Source organism: Elgaria multicarinata, chromosome 2 (assembly GCF_023053635.1).
Source record: "Elgaria multicarinata webbii isolate HBS135686 ecotype San Diego chromosome 2, rElgMul1.1.pri, whole genome shotgun sequence".
NCBI classification, from domain to species: domain Eukaryota; kingdom Metazoa; phylum Chordata; class Lepidosauria; order Squamata; family Anguidae; genus Elgaria; species Elgaria multicarinata.
The window spans coordinates 31,426,956-31,439,353 of NC_086172.1; the positions used below are offsets into that span (position 1 = coordinate 31,426,956).

The 12,398-nt window shown below is 44.0% G+C and overlaps 1 protein-coding gene across 1 annotated transcript in view; it reads left to right on the forward strand.

The window, feature by feature from the left end:
• TMEFF2 (transmembrane protein with EGF like and two follistatin like domains 2) overlaps positions 1–12,398 on the forward strand; it is a 260,772-nt gene that overhangs the window by 197,399 nt on the left and 50,975 nt on the right. The window contains exons 6-7 of the mRNA XM_063118296.1: positions 3,122–3,270; positions 10,125–10,184. Coding sequence (XP_062974366.1) covers positions 3,122–3,270; positions 10,125–10,184 — 209 coding nt within the window. The remainder of the gene's footprint in view (positions 1–3,121; positions 3,271–10,124; positions 10,185–12,398) is intronic.

Below are 12,398 nucleotides of genomic sequence, written 5' to 3' on the forward strand. Positions count from 1 at the left end.
TAGAGCTTTAGCCATGCCAAATTTGAAACTGATCTGGGGCCAGTAGCAAACCCTGTTAACAACAACAGCAGCTTGCAATGAGTGAAGATACAGTCAGAAAAGATATTTGAGGGAAGGGGAGAATGTAACACACAGAGTATAGCAAAAGCTTCAAAGTACATCAAAACCTACAAAAGTAGGAGTGAGTGAAGTTAATTTCAGATACATTGAATCTCTCACTTGTTCTTTATTTCAGTGATTTTAACATTAAGATGTTATGTAGAACAGATTTGTCTTAAATGTGTGCTGTAAAATCAGACATGTGACCAAGGTATGTTTGGGTGGGCACGCCCCCTTGGTACTGGACACGCCCCCTTGGGGGCGACCATGTTGTCCTCCTTTTTGGTTTCCAAAATATGGTCACCCTACTCCCTTGTTGCCATCCTCTGAGCTTCCCTTGGAGTAGGAACTTGGATGAGGACAGTAGATGTTGAGCGTAGTGTACGGGTAGGGCCCCTACTGGGATGTGGACCTTAGCAGGTGTCCACCCATGCCTACCCTTGACACTGCCCCTGCCTCAGCAGATCTAAAGGAAGGAGCAAGCTGGTGTGAGAGCAGATAGCCCTTTAGGTATTCTGGGCCCATACAATTTACGGCTTTAAAGATAATAATCAGCACATTGAATTATGCCCAGAAAGGAATTGGCAACCAGTCCAACTGTTATAAAATGGGTGTAATATGCCTACTAGCACCTTTGCCACTGCAGCATTCTGGACCAATGGAAAAGGCCACATTCTCCCTGCGTGGATTGCTTCCAGTACCTGAGCTGGGGAGGGAGAAACATTCCTCAGGCGACTAACATGAGGGAGATTTGATGCCGGAGGGACAAGGGGTCACTACCTCTCTCCCCTGTGCTCCGTCTACTGTTGAATTAAGACTCTCCCGCCCTCCATTTTGTATATGAACAGGGCAGACAACACCACAATGTGTAGTTTGAGCTCAGTAATCCTTACAAGAGCATAGGTCAGTATTATATTGCAGTGGTGGGATGGGTGGGATGGGACTCAGAGAATAGTGGCTTGTCTAAAGCCACCTAGTAAATTCGTGGCTGAGGGAAGATCTTTATTTATTTACTTAGTATATTTGCATGTTGCCCTTCAGCCTAATGCTCTCAAGGCAGTTCACAATAAGATACAAACAGCAATCAAATCCATGCCATAAAAGACAGACTGTAATCAAAACCACATGATGAAAGCAGTGCCATAAATATAATACAGCAGAACAAATCAATCATAATGAAACCAGCAATCAAGCACCAGTAAAGATGGGTTAAACATAGAACTTAAAAAGCCTGGAAGAACGAAAAAGCACTTTCCTGTTACCAAAAGGGCTGTCAGGATATCAGTCAACACAAAAGAGTTTCATGAGCAGGGTACTAACACCAAAAAGGTTCTCCCCTCAGTGGGCGTTGACCTGGAGACTTTTTGATTTTCTACTGGTACACTACATTTAGCTTCCTCTAGTTCTTTCTCTTTTACCATTTCCAAGGTGTGTGTGTTTAAATGCACAGAAAGCCCCAGGGTGGGTATGTGGTAGCACTGCATCGATTATAAAACGCCGCTGCAATCACGTAACCACCTGGTTATGTGATTTTTCGCAAGCTGCGGCAAAAAAAGAGTTGGGGACTTAACCCTGACTTTTTTCTCTGGAACAAAACAAGACAACCCTAAAATCTCGCTCTGGGGTTGCAGCAGAGGTGTGGCTGGGCAGTGCCTGGTAGAAGGTGACCTGCGATTGGCCGCCTTATACCAGGAAGAGGGCAAGGGTGACTCCAGTTCCCAGGTGGCCATCCAGAAACCCAGCACTCCCTCCTTGGCATCAGAATTACTCAATTCCACCTAGGAGGAGGGAAAACACAAGGTTTCTGGGCAGACATCTGGGGACCATCTGCCCTCTTCCTTCCTTCCACTAGGCACCACCCAGCCATGCGTCCACTGCGACTCCGGAGCGAGGTTTGGGGCTGTCTTGATGCCAATTTGCATGTCATTGCCTCATTCCAGCACCACGAAGACACTCCCCAAGATGTCAGTCCTGTACAGAGATGCAAGCAGTGCCCGTAGTTTTGGCTTTATATTTGACTCCTCGCTCTCCTTTACTCCTCACATCGAGGCAGTAGCTAAATCCTGTTGTTTCTTCCTGTATAATATTGCCAGGATTCGACCATTTTTGTCTGTCTCTTCTGCCAAGACTCTCGTTCACGCACTGGTTATCTCTCGGTTGGACTACTGCAACCTTCTTCTCTCTGGCCTTCCTTCGTCTCACATCAGTCCGCTGGTATTTGTCCACCACTCTGCCGCTAAGATCATCTTCTTGGCCCGCCACTCTGACCAGGTCACTCCACTTCTGAAATCTCTTCATTGGCTTCCAATTCACTCCAGAATCCAATATAAACTTCTCCTGCTGACCTTCAAAGCTCTTCACGGTCAAGCTCCTGCCTATCTCTCCTCTCTCATATCACACTATCGCCCCGCTCGTGCTCTCCGCTCCTCTGATGCCATGCTTCTCGCCTGCCCAAGGACCTCCACTTCCCTTACTCGGCTCCATCCTTTTTCTTCTGCTGCCCCTTACGCCTGGAACGCTCTTCCAGAACACTTGAGAACTACAAACTCAATCACTGCTTTTAAAACTCAGCTAAAAACTTTTCTTTTCCCTATAGCCTTCAAATATTGAGATTGTTCTGACTCTATACTGTTAGCTTCACCCTACCTGGTGCCTGTTTACACTTCCCTGTGCCTGTTTGCATTCTCCTTTCCCTCTTTATTGTTTACTACAACTTATTAGATTGTAAGCCTATGCGGCAGGGTCTTGCTATTTACTGTGTTATCTATAGCACCATGTACATTGATGGTGCTATATAAATAAATAAATAAATAAATAAATAAATAATAATAACAACATACCAAGAGCCTTCACTTTCATTCGATCCCACTATAATTGCAAACCCATAGCAAAATGTCAAGCATTTTCTTTTAACTTCTTATTTTTACCGTTTATTTTTTACTGCGACAGGGTGGTGGGGCTTTCTTTTATTATTCATTCGTTTATTTTATTTTTACATTAGCCATTTTTTTTATCTTTTCAGGTGTGTGTGCAACATTGACTGTTCTCAAACCAACTTCAATCCTCTCTGTGCTTCCGATGGGAAATCTTATGATAATGCATGTCAGATCAAAGAAGCATCATGCCAGAAACAAGAGAAAATTGAAGTCATGTCTTTGGGTCGATGTCAAGGTAACGCTGCTAGCACAATTCATTTCAAAGTGTGCTCTCCATTTTTCTAAAAATTTGCACGTGTGTGTGTAAGAAAAAAGGGAGGGGAGGGAAAAGAAATTTGACTGCTTTATTATTAGACACTTCTTACATTTCCGATAGATTTGCGGCAGAGATTATTCAGATGTAGGGGTGGGGGGAGGGGGTATTTTTGTTTATTAGTGTGGTGTAGTGGCTACGCCAGTGTGGAGTAGTGGCTAAGGTGTCGGACTGGGAGTCGGGAGATCCGGGTTCTGGTCCCCACTTGGCCATAGAAACCCACTGGGTGACTTTTGGGCTAGTTACAGACTTTCAGCCCACCCTACCTCACAGGGTTGTTGTTGTGAGGATAACATGCAGAGGAGGAGGATTATGTACGCCGCCTTGGGTTCCTTGGAGGGAAAAAGGTGGGATTTAAATGTAATAAATAAAATAAATAAATTATTCTGCATACTTAAACCCAATTGAAATCAACTGTACTAATCTTTCTACTGGTTTTTGGCCACTGTGTTTTAGTACACTGGCCTTAAGTCCTGCACTCTGGGTATGATATGCCTAATCAGTGCAGCCTGAGAATGAATAAGACCACTCTTACTTTAAAAAATGTATTGCACACTGCAATCCTTTTTTTCTTTATTATTTCTATAAATTATACATTATCTAATATTGAACATAACATGAACCGGTAAGAAAAAAAGAGAGAGAGAAGCATTTATATATAACTCATACTAGAAAATTAAATAAATCTCTATAACTATCACATAAAATATTACAATATTACGACACGGGAAAACTCTTATACTTATCAATATCAAAACTGTACCTTGATTTCATAAAAGAAATGAAAGGAGACCAGTTCATATTGCATTTTCCAATTTTTTGTATTTCCTGTCCCTCGGTCTTATAAATTCTGTTAGTTTTGTCAGTTCTGCAGTTTTACAAACTTCCATTACCCATCTTGTAAGTGAAGGGATGGAGATGGCAGTGCTAAGACATCTGATTCTGCATACCTCGTGCCAACCAGAAAATGCCCCTCACACTTTCACTGCCTCATTCACAAGCTGCAAAAAGGGGGATTATTTTGACCAGGGAGGGGAAGCTAGAAATGGGTTGGGAAAAGGAGAGATCTTACTGGGAAAACAGCACTGGTAGCAGCCCCCCACCCCCATCTTAACCATAGCATCGGTGGGAGATGTTGTTTCTTTTCCCCAAAAAAGCCTCCGGAATGCTGCTAGGGTGTGACACTGTGTTGTTCTCAGTGAGGCATTGTGTGAAAACATGGTGACCAAAATTATGTTTAAGCAAGAATTAGTTTAAAAGCCACTGCTACTTTTTCTGTCCCACCACCTCCTCAAATTTTAGATTTAGGCTGTTTCTACACCAGCCTTTTCCCCAGGGGTTGTCCCTGGGTGCTCCCTGTGCTTCCACAGGGAGTCCCAGGGGCAGGGGGGATGGGCACAGGTTTTTCCAGGGATAAAGAAACCCTGGGAAAACCCGATTCTTCCAGCGGTCCGTGGATGATCCCAAGGATCACGGATGGTGTGGGTGTCTGTCCCAGCTTATTCCGTCTACCCTCCGAGTAGCGGGGGTCAGCAGAGGGAAGGAACCGGGCTGGGGGCAGTCCAGGGCCATCGGTGGTAGGGTGGGGAGCCATGCCAGGGCTTTTTATATAAAAAAACACCTTATGTTTCGCTGGAGGACAAATGCGCTACGGTTCCTGTTACTTTAAAAAAAGTAAAAAAGTATTGCGGCTGCAATAGGCGCAACATCCCTCTTCATTCCGGGATGTCGTGCAGCTGTCTGGACTCAGAGCAAAGATCCCGGAAGCCAGAAATCCTGGGATCGTCTCCCCGGCATCTTTCTACACCCTTAGGAGTAGAACGGGCCATAGTATAAAGTGTTGGTTATTACCTTTAAAGCCCTACATGGTTTGGGTCCAGGTTACTTGCGGGATCGCCTTCTCTCGTACAATCCGCCCCACACACTCAGGTCCCCTGGGAAGAATTTACTTCAGCCAACGAAAGCTAGATTAACAACTGTTACCCAGAGGACCTTCTCCGCTGCCACTCCCAGACTGTGGAATGGCCTGCCAGGAGAGATCCGCCAACTCAATAGTCTTTCTGAATATGAAAAAGCAATAAAGACTGATCTCTTCCGGCAGGCCTACCCAATCGAATTTTAAGATGCCTGGCTGTTATTTTAAGAATGTATTTTTTTTATATGTTTTGATCAATTTTATGTATTTTATAATATTTTGTATTTCATGTTGTCCCCCGCCTTGATCCAGAGGGAGAGGCGGGTAATAAATACATTTGTTTTGTTGTTGTTGTTGTTGTTGTTATCATCATCAACCTCCCCCCCCCCAAAAAAAACCCTCTGGATTTTGCCCTCCCCATTTTCAAAGAAAAAGTTCTATTTAGAATTGTCAGCTCTGTGTTTCAATCTGTGATATGCAAGAAGTGAAGAAATTTTGGACCAAGGGCCCTGGTAATGGCTGTATATGCCCCTAGATTCCAATAAGACCTGGTCAGCTTTGACGGTGGCAGTCATTAATTTGTAGACAACAAGGACCAGACCGTGATTCAGTTCTCACACTTAATCCGAACAGATGTTTGGCTGTGTAAAAGCTGACACTGTTGGCCATCCCCCACGCCCCCATGCACAGCCCAGGGGATTGATTCTGGAGGCCCAGCCATGTGCAGGGTCTCTGTGTGTAGTCTGATACAGCGGGAGATAGGGTAGCCGCTAATGCATCGCCCCAAAGAGGAAACACATTGCCAAAAAAGAGGGCACCGATTTTCATAAAATAAAATCTGTGCATCCTAAAATATATGTATAGATGCAAATTCAGAAGGAATTGTTGTAATTTAATTAGAAATACATCTCACCATAGTGTGGGAGACTGTGACTAGATCACCTGTGTGCCTTGCTCAGAGTGTCATCACACCTACCCATTTCCCTCAAAATATCCCATAGGCGCATGAAAGCTGTCATTGTTGTTGTTAGCCCCATCACACCACCTCCGCCCTGCTCATGCGCATGTCCCGGGAGCAGCCATTTCCCCAGGCAGCAGCGGAGGGGGAGGGAGAGGAAGGAAACTTTGCATGGGCGAGAGGATCTCTTTACGGGGAGGGGGGGTGACAAGGGAGAGACACTCCCTCGGGGGCCCTCCACTTTTTCTGTGTGTTTTTTTACTCAAAGTAAGCACACACATCACACACACTAGCAAAAGCAACTTCAAAAGAGCTTACTATTTCTGTGATTGACATGGATAGGATTGAGCTGTTAGTGTCTTTATTTGAAAGTAAGCGCCTTCCTGAGTGCCAGAACGCTTCAGCTGGGCGACTCTGCTCTCATCCTCCTCCTGCGCCCCCAGTGGCCACTCAGAGAACAACAAAAGATTCGCTCTTAAAGGGGTCCAAAATACGTCGCTTCTTTTGGCTAAGAAGCGCAATCAAAGCAGGACGCATCGGAGTACTTCACAGTAAAAGCAGATGATAAAGTAGAAAACAGAGTCCTTTGCATGCAATTCGCAGTGAATAATGCTGGTGTGATAGAGCTTTCAGTCTGCTGTCCAGGTGCTGTTGGTGGGCAACTTCAAGCCCAGTTCTTCCTTCTGATAGTTCTCCATCTTGAAACCAGACTTGGACTGGACAGCCCAGTATACAAGATGGCTTCAAAATGGAGGACAGTCCTCTGGCAACCCTTCAAATAGAGAACGGCCCTCTTTGTGAACACATGGCCACACCCTAGCAGATTTGTGTACAGAAGTGTCATTTTGTATGGAGGTCTTCTTCATTCAAGTGGAAAACTGTATTAGACAGCTTGCATACACTACCTTGAACTCCATTTCCATCCTGACTACTGTTCTTGCTCTTCTAGTCACTAGTGCTCACCAAGTCCTCATGCCCTTCACTCCATTTCCTGACCTCTTTCCCTAAAGTTAATACAGTTTTTAAAGTGGGCGGGAATGCAGAATCGCCAAAATAGGAAGAAAACAGCAGAGGGTTTTAATAAATAACTTACCCTGAGATAGAGGGTAAGCTATTTATTATGAGTATGAGTATAAAGTATGAGAATTTTGTTTCAGTTCATAAATCACTAAAAAAAAAAGGGGGGGGTCCTTTTGCAATCCCAAGTATGAACGGAAGCACAGAAATGTCCACAAATTTCTGAACTTCCATTTTGTTCACAAAATGTGTACTTGAAAAATGCACGCTTGCAAAATGCATAACCTTTTCAAAATGCAAAAATATAAAATCACCCATGCATTAGTCTATGGGGAAAATTTGCACAAACTTGGGTTGGGGTTTTTTAGGGCTACTACTTTCACTTTTGATAGCGTTCATTTTGCGCTGTTTTCCCGTTCGCGGGAAAGGAGCAGTGGTCACAAACATGAGCGCAGTTCAAGGAGAGATGAGCAGAGAGCTGATATTTGGAGAATCTTGGCAAGTTCTCCCATCCTTCGTTTACCCCTTCATATCCTGGGTACAGGATTTGGATATTTTCAGTACATATCTTGAATGGTGCATGAAGTGAAGCTGCTAGAAATGAAAAGAAGACCCTCTTATTTTCCAGGCAGGAACTTCTCTACCTACAGTACAATCCGATATTTTATTTATTTATTTATTACATTTATATCCTGCCTTTTTTCCTCCAAGGAACCCAAGGCAGTGTACATAATCCTCCTCCTCTCCATGTTATCCTCACAACAACAACCCTGTGAGATAGGTTGGGTTGAGAGTCTGTGACTGGCCCAAAGTCACCCAGTGGGTTTCCATGGCCGAGTGGGGACTAGAACCCAGATCTCCCGACTCCCAATCCAACACCTTAGCCACTACTCCACACTGGCTCCAGGTCTAATCAGAAATAAGAAAGGAAAGGAACCTCTCGTGCAATCACTGAGTCATTACTGACTCTTGGAGGGATAGAGCTTAACACCTGGGTTGTTGTGAATAGCAGGGGTGAGGAACCTTAGGCCCAGGGGCCAAATTCAGCCCACCCAGGGGCCCACTTGGGCCCTCCAGGGTGCCCCACATAGCCATACCCCACTCCTTTTCTCCAACCACTGGGTGATTTCCCGGCTTCGGCGCAGTTCCCCCTCCCCCATTCTATGCATCTCCTAATGCTTAGTTACTCGCAGTAAACTATAATATGCTGGGGTAGGGATATCGTTTTGATTCCACCTCATTTTCCTTTGGCTTCACTGCCTTTGCTTTCAGCCCTGCCCGACACTGGAACACAACCCCTAAGAGGTTTTCCATAGTTGAATTTGGCCCTCGGGCTGGAAGAGGTTCAACGCACCTGGTGTATAGGATTGCAGGCTTAGCCATCTATACATGCTGCCTATACTGGAGCCGATAGGACCACTGATTTTTTCCCCCTTATGTCATCTACTCTGCATTCATAATCCCAGAGGCAGATGGTCGATCTTTGAAAGTATGACAATTTGCCAGATGCCCTCTTAATTCAAGAAAATATCCACTTGGGGTTTGGTCAAGGTTTTTGGAAAGTGCTTTTGTCCCAGTGAACTTCTGGCATACTCCCCTTATTAAAATGTAGGGTATTCATCATTTATAGATGGAATTCATTCAGCACTGGGGGAGAGACGAATACAAGCATAATGGGTCCACAAAACTGGTTTTTAACTAGTTTCTATTCTCTTTTCTGTAACATTTCCACTGAAGTAGAAGAAGCTGAAAGTCATGATAGATCCCCCCATCCATATCTTCTACACCTACATATTGAATGCTTTGCATTTTATTAAGTGCTCTATATAAACTTTAAACCCTTCTTATGTAATAGCTATGATTGTTGAAAGGTCCATAACTACACTTATTTCTTTTTTTAAAAAAAAAATAGCTGTCTAAAATATATAATTTCACTCTTTTTTTCAGTGCATTGCTTATAAAAACATGTAGTCATTAAATATTTGCTGTCACCAATTATTTTGCCTTTTATTAAACATTCAAACAGACAGACAGCTGTATCCATGGAAATGAGCATTCAAGTGAAATGTAAGAGCCATATTATTATTATTATTATTATTATTATTATTATTATTATTATTTAATAACAATAATAATTTAAATATTTCTATACCACTGTTCATTAGCAAATCACAGGGCAGTCTACAAAATTCATTAAAACACCAATTAAATTAAAATACAAAGATAAAAACTAACAAAATAAAAAAAATGACTCAGGTCTTAAAATCAGCAAATGCCTAAGAAAGCTAACGCATTTTCAAATGGCAGCAAAACACTGTCAAGGATGGTGCTTGTTACACTTCCGTGGGGAGATCATTCCAAATGTGGGCCACCACAACAGAAAAGGCTTTCAGCCTGGTTGCCATCAGATGTACCTGTGCAGACGATGGGACAACCAGTTCCCTTATAACTAAGGGGAGCATTTCCACTGAGAATACTCAAGTCTTTCAGCCAACCCCAGTATTCAGTGGGGTATGTGGCACACAGCCCTCATGAGGCTGTTCCACCACATATATGCAAAAGGCAGATTATGTATTAAAGCCCCTGTGTAAAAATCTTCGATATGCTTGCCAGCTTTGCATATTCAGGGAGAATTTAACCTGGGGTGCATCCAAAACTGCAGACACTTCTAACATACCTGAGTTGGTACAGTCTTGTGAGGACTGTATCACAAGCTGTGCTATAATGCTAGGGTTGCCTTTTACAGAGAAATCGGTATAGGTATATTAACCCTTCTTCTGTTTCACTGCTAGAGCCCAGCTGACTTGTGGGAGCAATGTCATGATTTACCTGAGCAGGAATACCATATCGGAATATAACAAAATAAAATGTATTGATCTCTTTCAGATAACACAACAACCACTACAAAATCAGAAGATGGACATTATGCAAGGACAGATTATGCAGGTAAATCTCCAATTAACAGTACTACCAGCATAGGAAGAAATGGCGTTTTGGGGGCCAGGGAAGGTATACATGTTTAACTTGGCTACATTTGCAAAAATTGAAACCATAGGTTGGTGCATCTACAATTCTCTATACGGCGGTTAAATAATACTATCTTAAGTTGAAGTTCAAGCTTCGGTCAGTGAATTGGTGCAGTGAACTACAGCAACCTACCCCAACTTGGTGCCCTCCAGATGTTTTGGACTACAACTCCCAGGATTCCTAACCATTGGCCATGATATTTAGGGCAGATGGGAGTTGATGGTCACAAGGTTGGGGAAATAAACTACATCTTAGACTTGTGGATTAAAATTGTCCTTGACACATACACACACACACACACCTACATAAATGGTTGGACTGAGGGCATAGCTAGATGATGGTTTATTCCTGGGATCGCCCCAGGTTCATCCCTGTATGTCCAGATGACACACAGGGGATCCCAGGGGCAGGGAGGGATGATCCCTCCATTTCCCAAGGATATGGCCCTACAGTTTAATGCTGTTTTTTCCCGTGGTCCCGGGCTAGTCCCAAGACCATGGGACTGTGGCCGGGCATCACAGTTTGTCCCAGCTCCTTGCAAGGAACCAGGACCCAGGCATGGGGCGCGGACATGCCCACCAGGCGTGGGGTGGGGGGAGCGGGAGCAGGGGGTTGTGTTTTTTTACACTTACATTTTCATAGCAGCGCTCCTTCGCTCTTTCTCGATTAAACAAAATGGCGGGCACAACATCCTCTTTCTTCCTGGACGTCGCATGTAGACAGAGGGGGAAATCTCACAATCACCATACCACGAGAACCTCTCCCCTCCATCCTTCTACACCAGGTACGACTAGCCATGCCCTGAGAAAGCCAACGCTCCTCCTAAAGGGCCTGCTGCTTTGCGCACCCCACACCAAGGTCAGATCTACACCTTGAGTCAAATCATTACGATCCCATCGTGATGACACTACATCCCTCTTGTACATCTATACCTCACAGGACACACCGTGACATTTGTTGCGGTATTTTGGATAATGTGGAATAAAAAGCAGGAAATATCACTATAAAAGCAATATAGGGGATGCGTAACGTTCCCCAACATTTATCAGTGCACTTCAATACAGCACGTCTTTTCTCTGCAACAAATGTTATTGATATGAATACATGGGTGTGGAAGGACATATAAAGCTTCTTTTTTTTCCCCTTCCAGTTCTTTACCTAAAGCTAGCAGGCAGTTCCCTTTACTGGGTGTTACTGTTCTTCTGGCCAGTGTTAGATGTATTAAACAATTCTTCTATTGCACTGCTAAAGAATAGAAGTTGATGCATACGCAGAATTCAGAACTCTGAGAATGGCTTCTTTCGTTTGAAAGATGGAATGAATTTGCATTAGCTTGGCACAGGATTTTAATTTTTCTTTAGTGGACAGAACACCCAACCCTGTCCCTTGCTTTAGATTTCTTGTAACATCAACAACCGCAGGTAACTGAAGTTGAGAGAGCTCGGTTGAAACCAGTCTCAACGGCTTTTACACCTTGATTTTTCATGGTATTGATGGGATTTCCATTGGTTTATCTTATGCAGCATTTTGGCTGTGGTGTGTTATTTTACCAGAATATATTTCTTATTCACACATGTGTGGGAAACTTAAATGTTAAAAGTGGCTTGGCCAGCAATGAATGGTAGGTTTTGGGGGAGTCTACACCAGCCATTTATTGCAGGATTGTATCACGGTCATCACTAACGGGGCACATGACATTCACCTGCTCCTGCAGTGATCTTGGCTCCACCTCTCAGTTTTCCCGGAATATCCCTGAATGTTTTTGTCATGGTTTTTCCGGGTCTCTCGCTTCCATTGCGAAGAACATTTGCGGTGTGCCATCCTCCTTTGTGAGGTCGTTGCTGTTCGCTGTTCTCAGCGAACAGCCAATTAGCTTTGAGGGCTGTGTGCGTGGGTATTTGGTGTGTTTTACCACCGAGTGTGTGGTGTGTTTTTTTAAATGCAAACATATCTCTGCGCAGGAGCGCATATTCAACAGAGTTCCTATCCCCCTTGTGTTGCTGCATGTCTGCGCTCCTGTGCATTCCTCGTGAGTAATTTAAAAAAATCCTGTGGCCCGTAGCTATCTGCCTAGCCCACCCGCTTCTACGGTTATACGTGCGGGAGCACCAAACAGGGCACACGGGCTCCTGC